The following is an 18,150-nucleotide window of genomic DNA, read 5'->3' on the forward strand; positions in this document are numbered from 1 at the left end:
AAATAAAAATCAGTCATGCAAACAAAAACAAAATAACAACAACAACAAAAAAACCCAAACAATAACCCCAAAACCAAAAGCACAAAACATCTCACTTCCAAAGACATTTTGCACATACCAAGTTACTTAATCACATTTGAACTTCCTGCTTGTATATCAACCAGTTTCACAGAATCTCAAATTTTATTCCTTCCATGCCCTGCAAGTCCCAAATTATAAAACATTTTCAAACTTTGGACTAGTAAAATACTGTCCAACTACAATACACACTTTGCTTCCAAATGTCTTAGCTTTATCACATGACACTAACACACACACAAAAAAAACCCCCAAACGAACAAACAAAAATAAAACCACAGCAGAACTCCCCAATTACTGGTCTCTGCATGAAATATGGATTCCAGATGAAGAACACTCCATGGAAAATACTGCCCCTGTTTTTTTGCACTCTCTTCATGCGAATTCAAGACCAAAGACATCACAGCTCACCAAGAGCTCATGGCCTGCACAGCACTGCTGTGAAAAATAACAACGTTGCCACTTACTAGGGGCATTCATAGCAGTTTGCTACATATTCCTTCAAAATGTATCCTACATTCAAACGGGTTTGCCAAGTGAAAATCATGGCTGCCTAAATACCAAGTCCTGACTCACAGGTCCAAAATTCTAGCATAATAAGGAAAAAAAAAACACTCAGTATTGTAATATTGAGGACATTGAAAGTATATTAGATTAACAAGAACCAGCACTAAGAAAGCTCTGACTTAAGGAAGAAAGAGCGGGAGGAGAGTGGAAAGGGAAATAATGTGTTAAGCCCTTAGTTTATTACATAAGCATACGCCCTTATAAGTAGGCAATAATTTTTCAGTTTTTCATAGCAAACTAGAGGGAGTCTGTCAAAGCATTCCCAGGGGATGGTTATCATGACCTTGAACGAAGTACTTAAATGGGTTTCTTGTTTTGTCTCTGCAGATCTGTATACAACATTCAGAGGTCTCTTCCTCAGTCAAACAGTATCTGGAGAGCAGCAAGAGTGGTTCCAATTTAAAGCAAAACCAAAACAGGCCAGTGCTCATTTCTGCTGTAAACAGCAGCTTAACTACATGGCATTAATTAAGAGCAGGTACATTTTTTTTTTTATATTACATTATGAGGCACAAGTCACCATGTTCTGCTTGCCATGACTCTCCACCAGAGTCTAGCAATATTACTGGTTTAAACAATGACAGCTAGGAACTACCATGTAAAAACACAGTATGGAACCTCAGTTCTCCGACATACAAGCAGTCATCTCCCACTCTTGCAGTGCAATGCACGCTGGGTGTTGAAATCGAATTAAAGCACTGAAAACTAATCTTTGGGCTGTAAAGTTGAATTTCTAAATGAAGATGACACATCTCTCTTCTTAAATATACATAGAGATATTTCTGAGGCTGTTGTCACACAAATATACACTTTTATTCCACATTAGGAAAATGCTCACCCAGAAAATTTTTTTTAAAATTAAAAAAAGAGGGGGGGCTTAGCAACAGGAGGGCAATTGAAGCACTGACATTTATTTACAAAGTCTGTGAAACTTGAAAGTGGTTGGAAGACCTAAAAGAACCCTATTATATATTCACCAACACAGACTCTTTCTCTAAAATTTATACACAAAAAGGTCTCAGTACAGTTTCATCAAACAGAGGTAAAAATTAGCAATCAGTTTAATCAGCAGGTAGAAGTCACCTGGCAACACTGCATAACTATTTTTTTAGAAGCTAAGCCTAAGATTTACACAATTTTCCAACAGCTGCTTTAAGCGAGAAAGATTCAAATACAAAAAATCAAAGACACAATTTATGTTAAGTTGGTTTGCAAGTTCTGATTTTCACAAAAGAACCCGCTGAGCTAAGTTCAAAGGAACAAAAATTATAGTCAGCCCACAGGAGAAAGAGGCATGCACAGTTATTGCAAAGCTTGCCTTCAGAGTAAACAGCACAAAGACAGTTGACAACTTCACTACATAACAAACATTGCCATCTCTTCATAATGAAAAATAAAAGCCATCCGTTGGGTGATATGGAACATACTTGTAATATTATTAGCCTAAAAGTCCGATGGCTGACAGTATTCTTGATGCCCCACAGATTACAATAACATGAGCTTTGGATTTAGCACTCCCTATTACCAATGCAAGATAATCAATCTTTTCCAAAACTGTTCTCACTTTATCAAAAAAAAAAGTCTTATTAGGATGCTACGTCCCACAATTGTTCTTAATACAAACTATCACTTCCTGAGGCTCTTAAAAATAAAAAAGTTGATCTTTGAACTACCTGACAAAGTAAAGAAAATAACTTGCTGCTTACAACTTTTAAGAAGTGACATAACTGAAGGGTAGTCTAAGCCTTAGTACATGAATTTAAAGAGTACTTACAAGTATCTATGTAGTTGAAATATTTCTTTCTACGTTAAGATCGAAAGGAATTATTTGCACAGGTTGCTTGTGACAGCACTTGTAAAAGGACATCTCATGCTTCACAGGAATCTAACAGAGCTCACAGATCAGAAATACAGAAAAGTCACCAACCACTTCATGAGATACTTGACTCACTCGTATGTTTCTGGATCCTTCTTGTACAGTTCACCCTTCATACTGTTTTTGCTTGCCAGAGGCTCAAATGGAAGCCTCATCTACTGTTAATGTATTGAACTGAAAGCAAGCTTCCTATCTCCTGGAATTAGAATTCGCAACTCATTCTGTTTCTTTCAGCAACCTTGTTATTCAGCTGGTCTTATGATCATACCCGTGCCCACAGTGAAACAGGCATGTTTTGATGCCCCTTATATTCATTTGACTGCAAGAACCTCCGACAACTGAAGATACCACTGGTGTACAATTAGCCATCTGTATTGTCCATAACAGGTTAGCAGAGACATTTCATACGAACAGTGAGTTTTTTCAGAAAGTTAGGAACTCCAGATTTATTTAGTGTTGCTTTGATAGCAGATGCTCAAGGGAAAGTTAATGGATGATCTGTCTTCATCTCCTCTAATAATGGGAAGTTCTTATAGTCTTTCAAAAACCAAGGCCACCACTAAAACCACCAAGAATAACATGTGCTTTGTTTTTTCCAGTCATGCCTCCAATTTCTGTCAATATTTCAAGCTTCTCTCGCACATATCTTGGATTAAGTCACTAATGTAAAAAGCTATAGGGATAAAATAAATAAACACACATAGTATTTCCCAATCCCAACACAAAGACCTCAATAAGTTGCTTTGTTCCCTATCACATGTTGCCAAAATAAACACCTTTTAACTCCAGTCAGCCACTTCAACTGCACAACAGCAGGAAGGGAGAATGTATTACAAATGTCCCATGAGAAGGCAGTTTAAGGTTTGCCTCTTCCCACACCTCGTTCCCTTTCATGATCTATTAATGTCTGTCTGCTCAGATATAACAATGCAAACTTTATGGAACTGTGCTATAAACTAGATCAGCAGAGCAATCTGAGTTACACTGTAGTGCAAGTTTTCTTGCTTAAAAAAAGTCTGTTACAGATTACTTTGGACAAATGGATTTACAGTGCAGCCTAACAGTTATGGTGACATAAGAGTGATGAACTCCAACAGTTACCTCCTGCAAATCCAATTTTATAATGGATTAATGCTGTGAGATAACAGAAAATATCACTGATGAAGGAGAAGAATGAAAAGCAAGAGAAGAGAATACTGCCATTCAATCACAGATTCCATTTTTCTTCTTCAAGGAAACTAAAGATCTGAAAGAAACTTAATTGTTCTATCAACTCGGAACTTCAGCACCATTTGCTCAAAAGATGTGTAGATTAGGTAGAGAATATAATTTCCAAAACAGCACGCACCAAAAAAACCCCAAAACAAACAAAGACAAAACCCCAAAAACAAACAAACAAAAACTCACAAAAAAAAGGAAAAAAAAAAGCCAACCCTCCCCCCCCAAAACCAACCAAACAAAAAACCCAACGAAAACAAAAAACCAAACAAATGAACATCCCCACCAAACCAGAACAACCTCTATCAAAAGTAAGCAGAAACTTTTTAACTTTTGTTGCATGGCAGACCCACAATGAAAGAGATGCACCCAGACAGAATCACCCACCCTGAGAAAACACCCATCTCATGATAAAGATATGGCCAAGAGAAGACAGTGGGCTGAAATCACATTAAGGCACTGGTAACTAACAGCAATGCCAGAGAGGAGATACATAGAGGTGGGTTTTCTTTCTCCTGTCCTCTACAGGTCTTCATCTCATATAGGCCAGCACACCTTGGCTAAACTACAATTCAAAAAAGTGTTAGGAAGATCTGGTCATGGTAATTAATTATGAGTACCCAGACTGCTTTATGACAAGTGTTAAGATGTAGTGGACACCGCACAAGCTTTTCTCAGCAAGCTCAAGGTTCAAGATGGTGACAGTCAAGAGACAGCAAGCACAAAAATAATTACAGCTTAGCAAACCGAAATAAGTATAGAATAGCACAAACCCCTAAAGAAAAAAAAGGATGATGACACTGTTGTAACACCAAAAAGGAAAAACACACAAACAGGAACTCTGGTTGTAGTGATAAAGAACAAGGGCAGATCACAGAAGATACTACACCAGGGGAAGTGGAAGAACTTCATGCAAACATGGAATAAGACCAAAATGGAAACAAGAAATTAACTGGAAAGAATATACCCGTTCTAACTGCCTCAGCATATCCCCATATTCATTTAAGAGCTCAACTTGATGATCCTTGTGGGTTTCTTCCAACTCAAAATATTCTGTGATATCATAACTGCCCAGGGAAAATAAGACATCATGTGGTAGAGGATTACACACAGTATTGAAAAGAGCAGAGGTCAAGGAGAGTAAGAAAGAAGGGGAATCCTTTCAACTGGGGCAGAAGAAGAAGTTTGTAGAACCATTACTGAAGACAATTTCAGCACGACACAGAATATGGATTGGAAATAATTTAGTATGAAGAGACAGGACAAACATACATCCTTCCATTCAGGAGTTTGGAAAAGAAGGGAAGCAGACTGGCGCTGACTGTCAGCTAAGGACTGATAATAGTAACTCAGACTAAAATTAGGAAAGCAATAAGATGGCAGCAAGAGGTAAAACCCAGTAATTTGGAATTAAAACAGGAAGATTGAATGACTGGGGCTTCGGGATCAGACTAAGCAGTTAAAAACGAGAAAAAGCACAAGGCAAACATGCAAATCCATCTCTGTAAGCAGCAATCAATAGTGCTGAGCAAAGGTAAACAAGTCAATTCTAATCAGTTTTTCTCTGGAAACCTTTAGATGCTGCAGGGGAAGAGATACAGGAAAAAGCCTAAGGCATTGCTTTAGATGGCCTGCAAAGCAAAGGAACTGGGAAACGTATTCAGCAGCGAAAATGGATAATTAAATATGAAATAAGAGTCAGGAAGAAGACAACAAAGAAATCTACCCAGTTCAACTATCAGTCACAGGTAGGTGCATTATCATAAATAAGAGGAGGAGGTGGCAGTCATGAGAAAGGGACTTGGAGGTGCAGTACTCAGATAAGATGGCTGGCAGAATCAAAACTGAAGTAATCATTTCTCTCAGAAACAGAAATGGGGATTAGCAGATGAAAATCAAATAGGCTACAGAGCTGAAGAATGAAGTTAATGAGAAACCAACTTGAAAAACAAAGTCATAAGGAATGAGGGAGAGACATCCACAGCAATAGGAGAGACTATGTCAAAGACTAACATGCAGCTATAAAGGGAGAAGCAAAAAGTAAGTGAGGCAATATGAAGGAATGTCTGATGGACCACTGCCCAGGAAAAACGGAAGAGGGGAAAGTACAAAGACAGTGGTAGACAAGGAACATAACATTTATTTTTAATGATAAAAGGGAGGATAAGACAGACATTAGGATCTAATGTAATGCTGTACTGTAGGTTGCAAGGTTTCTGCAATCCGTATACCAGACAAACTGCTGACAAAATATTCAGCAACTAGCCCTTGATTTGGATTTCCTGAGGAGATTCAACATTGCTCATGGCTGGGGTGTTAAATAAACAACCATTCTTTATATTTCAGTTATATATATGGGATACAAAGCTCAATTACTGTACCATATTCTGCCACACATGAGGAAAGCAAATGAAAAGTTCAATAGTGCACTATTAACATCACACACCATGACAGTGGAACACAAGTGTCACTGAAAAACAAAATCAATCAGTTGAAACCCGTGAACAAGCCAGATATGTAAACCAACTTATCTTCTACTTCTTATTTCCATCTAATGTTACCCACAAATAAACCTGCATTTTCATTTAAGAAAAGAACAGTGAACAGCAATTTAAACTCATAAAGAAGATCTAGAAAGGGCCTACTAATCACTTCAGAAAAGCAATTTGGATAGGAATCACAGAAAATAAGGTTGGAAAAGACTTCAAAACATTACTTCAAAATATCAACTTCACTCTCAGTGCTCCAAGTCTGTATCAGCTTTCCTTAAGCCACTCCTGACAGATGTTTATCTAAAGTATTTTTTTTTTAGCAAACCTCAAGCAATACAGACTCCACAATACCCCCTGGCAGTCTGCTGCAGTGACCAAACAACTTCAAAAATCTTTCCCTAACATTTAGCATATATCTCATTCTCTCAATTCAAACCATTTCTTCACGCACCATAAAGCTGATTGCCTTCCTCTTTGCAGCAAATCTGCTGCACAGAAAGAATGTTCCCTATTGCAACTGGACAGCTCTCTGCAGTGTTCTGCATTGGAAGGACAGAGCCCTTATATAAAAAAAAAAAAGTCTGCCCGAACGGATGAGCTACAAAAACTCATCTCTGTGATGAGTCATCTGGGACAGCAGAGACGGACTTTCCCACATAAGCAGTCTGCTGGAAGCTGGATTCAGCCACCGTAAGTGACACAGCCAAAGGAAGCTAACATTTACAAGCGAGCAAAGCACAGCCAAGGCATCATCAGTCGTGATCGCTCGTCCTACAGCCTTCAGAAAGGAGCCAAGCAAAAACAACACCACAGCCCTGGCCGTGTTGTTCAAAGGGAAAGTTAAAACGGGAAGCAGAGCCGCAAACTGGAGTGTTGGGTGGAGCTCCCAATTGTGCCTTGCCTGGCAGCACCACTCCGGGGGAAAAAAAGGAGTCAGTAAGGGCAAAGCAGAGCGAGGGGGGAGGGGGAAGAAGGAAAAAACGACCTCGGAAACAAGAGATATGCGTGGAACCAATCACACATAGGGAAAAGGATGTAGGGAGGCACCTGAAACCTTGGCCATAGAGTGGAGAAGGGGGCTGGGATTAGGACTGCCTCCCTTTCCAGGGGCAGTGGACTTGAGCGAGGCCCTGGGCACGAAACTGCCTCTCTGGGGGGGGAGTGAGGCAGTAGGGACCCCAAAGAACATGCTGCAGGGAAGGGCAGGGCGTGTAGAGCTATCTAGGGAGGTGTGTTTGAGGCATGGCAGAGGGGAGGAGGCGGTGAGGACGCCAGGACAGTGGTGCAAGGCACTACGACGGTGGCAGGTGAGAACTGGAGGTATGCAGCTGCAGCCATGGCAGGGGACGGGAGCAGGGTATGGCAAAGATCGCAAAGCTGTGGCAGGGCTGGGGGAAGAAGGGGCAGGATGATGCTGATCCGCAGGGGAAGCAGCACACAGAGCAGCGCGCAGAGGGTGGAAGTGCGCAGCACGATAGGATCAAGGCTATGTGGGGGGGTGGGTGAACAAGAGGGTGCAGAGGGTCGTTCCCAGCCACGAAAGAGCAAGGGGAGAGCAAAGGGGGGAGGTTACAGCCACGGGAGAGCAGAGCTGTCGGTGGGGTGCGAGTCGGGGAGGGAAAAGCAAAGGGTTCCCGGTCTTTGGAGCGCATGGTTACAGGTCGGGATGCAGCGAGTGCGCAGCCAGGGGAGAACGGCGCTACAGGTGTAGCAGGGGATGCGCTGCCACAGGAGAGCGGGAGGCAGCGAGGCGGTGCGCAGCCACGGGGAAGCCGGGCTAACAGGGGTACGGGGGGATGCACGGCCGGCACAGAGCGGGGGGGGAACGAGGGGCTGCGCAGCCACAGGACAGCGCCAGGAGCGGCCCCGGGGCGGGGGTGCGGAGGAGGGCAGGGGAAGGGAGGGGGGCCGGGCCGCTCACCTGCGCGGCGGAGCTGCAGCAGCCCATGGCGTCCGCGGGTCTGTGCCCCGGCGGTGCCCGCCGGGCATCCACTCGCCGCGACTCCCCCCGCCCCCGGGGGCGGCGGCGCGGTGCGAGGCCGGCACGGAGGGAGCGCCGGGCCCGCTCAGGCGAGCGCGGCTGCAGCACAAGCAGCACAAGCACCAACACAAGCGCCGCCGCGGCGCCCCCTCATCCTCTTCCTCCTCCTTCTCCTCCTCCCCCTCAGCCCGCGGCGGCTCCGGGAGAGGCGGGGCCTGCGGGGGGCGGGGCCTGCGGGGGGCGGGGCCGGGCACTGCGGCGCGGGGGGTCCCGGCCCGCCCGCTGGCCCCGCCCCCCGGTTCGCGCCGCCGCTTCCGGTGCCGCCATGTCTCCGTGCCGGGTCGGCTCCCGGCCCGCGGGGGGCCGAGGGCTGCGGGACGTCGAGGGTTGGCGTCCGGGGCCGTGCTCAACCCTTGAGCTCACCCTCGGCCCCCCGCGGGACAGCGGCGCTGCCCGGTGAAGGCGTGCTCTGCGCAGCTTGAGGCCACCTCTTGATACCTGGGGATGAGACCGACCCCCCACACACCTGGTTACAGCCCCCTCTCAGGTGGTTGTAGAGGGCGATGAGGTCACCCCTGAGCTTCCTTTTTCCCCAGGATAAACACCCTTAGCTCCCTCAGCTGCTCCTCGTAGGATTTGTGCTCCAGACCCTTCACCAATTCCATTGCCCTTCTCTGGAAACGCTCCAGCACCTCATTGTTTTCCTGAACTGAGGGGCCCACAACTGGACAGCTGCAGCTTTACCAGTGCTGAGTACAGCGGAACGATCACTTCCCTGGTTCTGCTGGCCACACTGTTGCTGACACAAGCCAGGATGCCATTGGCCTCCTCGGTCATCCTGGCCCATGTTCAGCCAGCTGTTGCCCTTCTCTGCTGGGCAGCTTTCCAGCCCCTCTGCCCCCAGCCTGTAGTGCTGTGTGGGGTTGTTATGACCCAAGGACCTGGCACTTGGCCTTGTTGAACCTCATACCCTTGGCCTTGGCCCATTGATCCAGCCTATCCAGATCCCTCTGCAGAGCCTTCCTACCCTCAGCATGTCAATGTTCCCACTCAACTTGGTGTCATCTGCGAACTGGCTGAAGAGGCACTCAGTCCCCTCATCCAAGTCATTAATAAATATATTACACAGGCCTTGCCCAAATACTGAGCCCCGGGGAACACCACTAGTGACCAACTGCCAAGCTGAGGTAGCACCATTCACCACCCTTCTCTGAGCTCTGCCATCCATCCAATTTACTACCCAGAGAACGGTGCACAAATCCAAGCCATGAGCAGCCAGTTTCCCCAGGAGAATACTGTGGGAGACAGAACCAAAGGTTTTGCTGAGGTCCAGGTAGATCCACAGTTTTTCCCTCATGCACTAAGTGGATCACTTTGTCATAGAAGAAGATTGGGTTGATCAATCTGAATCTGCCCTCTCAAAACCCATGCTGACCGGGTCTGATCCCCTGATTGTTCTGCACGTGCTGTGTGATCACACTTAAGATGACCTGTTCCATAACCTTCCCTGGCACTGAGGTCAGGCTGATAGGCCTGTAGTTTCCCAGATCCTCCATCCTGTCCTTCTTCTAGATAGGTGTTGCATTGGCTAACCTCAGTCCTTCTTAAGGTATGTTTACTGGCCCAGCAGCTCTGTTTGAACATGGCCTAAATGTGTGAAGCAACACTCTAAGTTCTCAGTAGCAGAATTATTCTATCGATATAGTAGAATATCCATGATTAAAAATAACATCGTAATGATTTAAGTTTAAAATGATCCTTAAGCAGAATGAGGCAAAAGAGACCTTGTGACTAGAGAAGGAGTTTTGTAGGCTTCCAAAATAAAACAGAAACTGTCATGTGGGTGAGTTGTGAATCATGCTGGGTTTTTTTAGCTCTTCTCAGTTTAATGGCAAGTAGAATCACAGAGCCATTTAGGTTTGAAAAGACTTCTGAGATCATCGAGTTCAACCATAACCCCAGCACTGCCAAGTGTACCACTAAACCACATCCTTAAGTGCCACATCTACATATCTTTTAAATACCTCCAAGGTTGATGACTCATCAGTAACATCACAATTTTCACATTTTCTAATAAAAAAATTAGAAAAAAAGGTTAAAATACCCTTTTGCCATTTACATGTACATTGCCATTATATTCCATTGTTCCATCTCATTCTATTCAAATAATTCTGTGGTATTCCAGAAGGTGTGGCCATCAAGGTACTGCTTTGCAGGAACACTCTGGAAGGGATGTGTCTTTTGTGATTGACACAGAAATAGATAACAAGAAATCTGTAGTCAGTTCTTGTGTAACTTTGGACATGTCACTTCTGTATCTCTGTTCCTCCATTTTGCCATTTATAAAATTGACTTTTTTCCCAGTGTTTGTCTTTTCCGTTTGCTTGGGTAACAAAAGCATGATGACTATGCCATAGATGTCCTTTAGTCAGTCTGTTAAATAGACCAAATTCAATTTTTTAAAATAGTCCATTCATTTAGGACTTTCACTTCAATAGCTTCATTTAGGACCTCAGAGTGTCATCCTGGTAATTAAATACTGTCTCTTTTTTGGATGTAGAATAAACACGTACAGCATGATTATCAGAAGATAGAAGAAGACAGTCCTGCAGAGACTTGTAAACCCTTAAAAAAAAAATCCTAGCCAATAATCAACAGCTTTTTGCAGCTGCAGAGGGGTAATGGTATCTTTATAGTGATTAAAAAATGCCAGGTCTTCATTGTTCGGGGGAGCCTTTATGGAAAAGCTTGTAAAGACATACCAGCTGTAGCACAGGTAACTGGAGTTTCGTGTAAGTATATGACAACTGTAGAAAGTATTTGAACAAATATCGATGTTAGAAATAATCACTGGAATCTCTGCCTCTGGACTGAGGAAACTAGTTAGTTTTTGATAGGGGTGTGGTAGCAGCAGCAGTGGTAGTTACCTGGCTTTCATTAGTTTTATTGTGCTTTGTTTGGCCGGTCACACAAAGGAGAGGAAAAGTTAAAAGATTCTGGCTTATTCATGATGGTGCGTGCTTTTATATTTATTTAGATTAGCATTTAATGAAGCAACTGAAATGAGAATTGCTGAATCTTAGTTCAGTAATGCAGAAGTTGAACTTTAAGCATATGCCTAAGTGTACTTCTTGAATTGTGCTTTATGGATTCCTTTCTGATGGTGAATGTAATCTGCTCTAAGGCACGGTTACATCACAAGCTGCTAAAGAGCAAATCTGACTGCACAAATTTGCCATTAATAAGAAACTAGCTTTTTTTCCATAGCAGATTTGAGTCTACCCTTCTCTCCTCGCCTAGAAGGATGAGCTTTATCTATATTTTCATTTCATTGCTAGACTGAGAATGACACGTTGTAGTTTTTGAAGCACCATTTGGTAGTGAGAGAGACAACAACAGAGAGAAGGCCCTAGAATGACAAAAAATGCCTTTAGTACTTGAAAATTGTAGGTTGTGTCCAGACTGCTTCCATTCTGGGAAGAAAGCATGAATTGTATGGTAATATTTACCTTTTCTTTTCTCACTAGGTGTAGGATCCTGATCTTATCCATCCATATTTAAACACCTAAAGACTTTACAGAGTACAAAACAATCTATATCTGTTGTTCTGTATTAATGAAAGAAATACCTTTAAAATAGCATTAAAAAAAATTCAGTCTATTTGGATATGTTTTAAAGCATAAGTTTTGGTGTGTCATTTTGAAACAGTGCTCAGTCCAAAGTTGGCCTTGCTGTTAATGAAATGGGAAGAGATGCATTGTGCAGACTTAAAATTGAGTATTGCACCAGCAAGGCATTGTTACATGTGTTTGCCTCCTTTTTCTAATCGACAAAATCTGCTTATTATCATTCTGCTGACTTCTTCCACCTACCAATAAATCTGCATCTATCTGTGCTTGGCAAGCACTCTGCATCTTTAAAAATCTCATTCTGGGTGCTTATCTTCAATATTCCTAGAGTTGGTTTTGTTTGGTTTTGTTTGTTTTGTTGTTGTTGTTGCTGTTGTTGTTTTGTTTTCATTTTTCAAATTTATTTAAGTACAGAGCCACACATATTCCCTCCATAATATGTCGGGTGAACAGACTGTTAACTTTCATACACATGTATCAATGCAGGATTAAGAGTGATCCTGCTGATTTCAGCAGAATACTAACAAAAGTGCATCATGAGAAGGCATTCCAGCAAACAAATGGCAAATAGGATGTCAGCCCGTCTCTATGAGTGATATGGGGATAAAGCCCACTGAACTATTCAGAGCCCTGTGGTCTCAGAACCCGTGTGAAGCCAATCATCTTTCTCAAAAGTTAAACCATGCCGTTGCACTTTTTTAAGTGCTGTGGAAGTACAGCATGGATGCTTGTGTCAAGTCACACAGGACACCAGTCACAAGGCAGAGAACCGAAGCCGTATGTTACAAACTCCAGCTTGTGTACTGACCATCCTGTCAGTTGTGAATTTTAGACAGTCGAGGTAAAAACATTCAAGGGATCCTGCTTTACCATTAGAATGGCAGGATTCTTGCAGACTTTTTCATCGCTGACTGAGAAAAGATGCACAGCGCTCAGTAAGTCTAAGCTCTCACAAATTAAAGCTAAGATTTTCTTCTTGCTACATGTCTGACCACAGAAGAACAGGTTAATTCAGTAAGCTTACTGAGAAAGTCAGAAAACCTGTTGTGATTCTACTTTGTGCCGCAACCCCATAAGTGGGTCATGTTAGGTCTGTTTCAATTTGAAACCTGGAGACTCCAAGGAAAGAGAAAGAGCAGAGAGCTTTTTGAATTAATAAAGAGGGTGAAATTTTCTTTCCCCAGTGCTCAGTCAAAATTTTGGTGCATTGTACTCTTAGAGATGTAACCTTCTGGTGAGAGGATAGAGGTGTACAGTGGAGGTCCTGTCTCTGGGACATATCAAAAATATTCAGGACTCATTAGAAGAATAAAGTGTTGGTGTGTTGGCAAAATGGCTTTCTAAACATTTAGTTTAGGTACTGCTTTGTACCTACAGTAGTCCATTCATGCCATACTGAAAGTTATGAATATTCTTTGTATATTAAAACATGTTGCTTTGCACTATTTAATACCTGTTGAATTTCATTCTGATGTCAGATCACCTGTGCATGAAGAACTAACTGCATGAGTAGCCTATTGCATGCAGGCGAAACACCTGTCACATATTTACATCATAACCACCCTGAGCCAGAATCACGCTAGCAATTTGCAGCTGAAATGTTCCATATCCAGTATCCAAGCCCCCAAGAAATCCACTTTTCAGAAAATGTTCCTTAAAATACCTGGGACAGTGCAGGGGTGGGTGGGTGGGTGTGGGGGTGTGTGTGTGTGTGTAGCGGGTGTGGGGTGTGCAACTGATGACACGGTAGAAACCAAAACAATAGAATTTATTTCAACCTTTTGAGAAAGCTTTGTGTTGCCCAAAGGAGACATGCAAAGCCAAGTACAATCCTTCCTGTAGAGGCTGTACCATCGTAATATATGATTAGCTATTACAGTCGTCTGTCATTTCATTCCAGGAGAATTATGACTCTCCTAGTGAGGATGTAAGACTACAGATGGAGGACTGCCTGCTACAAATCTCTTATAAGGCTGCCACTGTAAATCTCTTGGAGAAAAGTCATTGCCTAAAAAACCATATGCTAAAGGGACCTGCTATTTGTTTTTTTAGGAAAGATGGGAAGAGGGACTATGGAGGGAGGTACTGTTCCGTTCTGCACTCTTTAATGTTATGCAAGGAACCATTCATCAAGGGAGTTTCAGCTCTTTCTCAGAGTAAGAGAAGAAAGGAGACATAGCAATATTCAATGTGTTGTATCATTCTGACTTTCTGTATAGTATTTTTTTAAGAGAGGAGTAGAGACATTCCTCTCCAGAGGCTGAATTTTATAGCTTAGCTATAGTAATGTCCAGCTAATGGTTAATAGATTGGCACAGGCCTGGCCTGTTGGTGGTGAACATTTGCAGTGGACTCAGAATTAGCATTAAACTCAGGGGCAGGCTTAAGACTAAAGAGTGGTTTGCCATGGACACAACCCCTCATTCATATATCCAGTGTAGATAAATAGACACTGATGTAGCTCAAAATATTGATGCATAATCCTGTGTGTGAGTCCTTGAAAGTACTCTTTTGAAACTTTGAGGCTGAGTTAAGCCAGAAAGGTGGATAGAGGGATGGGACTGTCACAGGGTTCAGCATAATTCAGCTCCACACTGCAGTTGACAGTATACATACAGCCAATGCAGCTGACAGTGACAGCTAACAATAGAAAACATGAGGGCCTTCACAATGAATTTCACTGGATTTCTTCCTTCTGGGTTGGGTCCTAAAGGTCCCAGCCTCAATGCTTGATTGTTCTTTGAGTCACTTATGTTTATGCTTAAAATTAGGGTATTAAAAATTTGAAATGCAATTTCTTTTAATACAGTGGTCACCATTCCAATTAAAAAAATGCATACATATGTATGTATAAACAAGCATCGAGCTTGTGTGACCTTGTTGGCCTAGTTGGAGTGTTTCCCTTCTTGCTGGTCCTGGATAGCTGGATGGCACTGTGAACACTGTATGTGTTCCAGTGGATGTCGGTTTCATCTGCTCAGCAGTATCAGATATCAAGCTGCCCGTGTGCCTTGAACCAGGCTTGTGCTGGTTGACAAAGCCTCACACTAACAGCTCTGGCGTCTAAGGCCACAAAAAGTTTGGGTGGAGAAGAAAAAATCCTTGTGGTATAAACACCTGTGGTATAAACACTGAAGAAAAAACATTGGCTGACAATATTCTTGAGAAGAGCAAGTTCTATTAACTTCTTCAAGCATTTTTTCTTGTCAGCACTTTATCTTTGATTAGCGAGTCTAATTATCTAGAGGCTATGGCTCACCTGAAGAATTTACAGAGGTACCATTGCTTCAAGATTGTTAATCCAAATTCAGAAGTATTTTACAGGAACACAATCAGTCAATGTTTGGGGTTTTTTAGGTTTGTTTTGTTTTGTTTTGGCTACATCTGTTTCATTTGACAGAATATTCCCCTAAATACTAGAATAATATCCACCAAGTAAGTTGTTTTATTTTATTTCTCTGCCTTTCTCGTAACTATTAATTCAACAGTAGTCCAGAATGTTCTCATTGCTCTTTGCTCTTACCTGACACTATCCTAACTCCAGCCTCTAGTCACCTGCAGCAGTTCTTCCTGCTATTAATGCTTCTGTTGACAGTTGTTCAAAGTTCCCAAGTGGGAGAATATTTCCAAAATAAAGGCAGAAACAGTCTGCCTCTAGAAAATAGTCTGGCATGCCAAACATGTTGTTGCTTCAGTTGAATATACATCATTTCTGAGCAGGTGACACTGAGAAATAGCTCTTTTGCTGTGATGTCTTCATAGTTGTGGCAAACAAGCAGAAGTGTTTAACTGCTGCAGGACTAATGAGCATGTGATTAATGACACAGAACTAAGATACTGCAGTGAAGGGACTCAGGCAGCAGGCTCAGGACATGGAGGAAGGTGGGAAGAGTGCTAATAACTGACTGAAGAGGTTTTCTTTATTTGTCCTGTCACTGTCCCTGTCTCCCTGACTAGGTTCTAGAAATCTGACCAAGGCAGCTGGCTAGGCATAGACCATAGAGCCTCTGACAGACGCTGGGTACAAGAGTACAGCTTTATCAATTTTCATGGCACACTAGCAAAATCCCAGAGGGGTGGGAATGCAGTGTCTTGTAATGACACTTTTGTAACTATTTCTGGTGGGAGGGATTGCAGAAGAGTGAAAAGTGTATCACTCTGAAATTAAAAAGATTTCATGAAACAGTTTTCAAGCTGAAAGATGGAAAAGATTTAAATATGGAAAAATATTTTTTAGCAGTTCTGTGGGAACACTGTATGGTTTACAGAGGTGTCATCCATCCACCAAGTCTATCCAAGGTGGCTGACTCTGGTAGCTCATTACCAGAAAGCTTCTTGCAAGTTTTAGAAGTAGATGAGGAAACCTCTCCCTTTTTGCTTCAGATCTTCATTAGGTAGGACGCAGGGCAACTCTGTGTTTGCAAAACAGGAACAGTAAATTAATGAAAACAGTGAAAGGCAAGAAGATTTGTGAGTAAATGGAGAAAACACAGGTTCTCAGACAACTTATGTTGGACATTGGACTTTGCACAACAAAACCTTCTCAACCATGGTAAACTGTGACCATTCCACAAAGACAGATTTTGGTAGTTGTTTTTTCTGCAGCAGGGAAAAAAAGAATTGATTCTGTATTTTTTCTTTTAAGAAGATTAAAACCTCTGCTTTTTTAGTTAGTCATCTAGTTACTAAGATACTGCAAATGCTGTTGGAAGTATTGTGCTGCTGTTCATTTGCTTTTCAGATAAACGCCTGACTTCTAGAGCAGTTGGTTCTGTTTGGGTTAATGACCAAGGGCAGACTCTAGTATGGATCAGACATTGTACCTCAGGTATCAAAATTAACTTCTGACAGATTTAGGGCAAGATTTTTGCATGGCCAAGAAGTTTCACTTTCAAAGATCTTGCATTTTTCAATGAGAAACTGCTTACTCAACATACTTCCTAAAACAACAAGAGAATACAATTGCAATAAAAGTGGCCATAAAGTAATAGTTTCAAAGAGCTTCAGTTATGATTGAAAGACCTGCCCTCTTTTTCAGGTGTTATCCCATCATGTTTGCCAAACAGCTCAACCTCAGAGGCTTTCCTGGAATAAATGTCACCCTACTGTAAAACTTTTCTTTGATCAGAGACACCAATTCCACATCTCCAACGGACATGTTCTGCTACTTAGCAGTGGTGGCAGGGTACAGGAAAGAGGGGACTTCTTCCACCCCTCTAATAAGTGGATCTGCCTTTTCAGTGAGGGAGGCTAACCTATGAAGGAATTAGGGCAACTGGCTGCATTTGGTTCTGTTTTAGAACAACTCTTCTGTGGTAGTGAATTTTCCATGCTGTATTTTCCTGTGAAATTTCTTGGAGAAATAGATAACCTCCATCTCAGCTACTGAGCTTGCAGGAGGGACCATATTTGTTTTATATAGTATATTCATTCTGTTGTGAGGAGGGTTTGTTCTGTAAGTCATCATGTAAGTAATTAAGCAGGTGTCAAACAGTGGGCACAGCACACTGGTAAAGGAGAGGCAGATGAGCTACCCTCACTCAAGGCAGAGAGGACACTGGCTCCTGCTGTTCTTGTGTTTTGTTTTCCCATGTCTTACTGAACATCTCTTGCAGCAGTTGCTCCTTCCTGTGAGTTTTGAGGTGGGCATGAAATATTAATCATTAGCACTATTTTGTTAGGGTTATAGTTGTTTTGTATTGTCACCATGACTGTGTCTGTCTGTTCTAGTGTGCCTCACTGGTTTGGAGTAGGAAGGTTGAACCCATTCCTGAGTCATGGCCTAGTGACTCTTACGATATGGGAAGTACAAATGTTTTAACTGTGGTACTGATGCACAGTGAATGTCAAGCTGATTGTCTGTGCACAAGACTTTTCACTGCATGTTTTTAGACACATCTGTGTTTTGGTTCACTTCTATTTTAAATGGACAATGACTACCATCACCACCACCATGCACACACGTGAAAGACCTAGTATTAGGTCAGATCTCTTAATGACACCTCAGGATGAGACTCAAAATCATGAGTCATTTAGGGATTATCTGCAGTATAGATACAGGAATATTCATCCGGGCAAACTGTTGAATTTTTGACCCTTGGACATGTAAGACAGTGTCCTGGTTGGAACTGCTGGGACCAGTTCATCACTGAATGGGTGTAACCCAGGACTGTGTATTCTACAGCCTTCCGTGCCGTTTCCCAAAAACTGTTGCCGGTAGAGGCCTGTGAGGTGGGAAGATGTTCTTGTCCTCGTAGCCTTTGATGGAATTCCCCGCTCTGATCCCCTTTGATGGAATTCCCCCCTCTG

At 42.5% G+C, this 18,150-nt stretch overlaps 1 protein-coding gene across 4 annotated transcripts in view; it reads right to left on the bottom strand.

The window, feature by feature from the left end:
- Positions 1 to 8,393, bottom strand: part of SLC44A1 (solute carrier family 44 member 1) — a 73,408-nt gene extending 65,015 nt beyond the window's left edge. For 3 of the 4 annotated variants that reach the window (XR_003532167.1, XM_027670989.1, XM_027670988.1), the window contains exon 1: positions 8,153 to 8,393. Coding sequence is in view for 3 of the 4 variants with exons in the window: in XM_027670989.1 (XP_027526790.1) it covers positions 8,153 to 8,179 (27 nt within the window). In the remaining variant the exon portion in view is untranslated. The remainder of the gene's footprint in view (positions 1 to 8,152) is intronic. The other variant, XM_027670990.1, reaches the window with a different exon arrangement.
- Between the last annotated feature and the right edge of the window lie 9,757 nt (positions 8,394 to 18,150).

The sequence above is a fragment of the Neopelma chrysocephalum genome, unplaced genomic scaffold (genome assembly GCF_003984885.1).
Source record: "Neopelma chrysocephalum unplaced genomic scaffold, ASM398488v2 Primary Assembly neopelma1_97017, whole genome shotgun sequence".
In the NCBI taxonomy this organism is placed as follows: domain Eukaryota; kingdom Metazoa; phylum Chordata; class Aves; order Passeriformes; family Pipridae; genus Neopelma; species Neopelma chrysocephalum.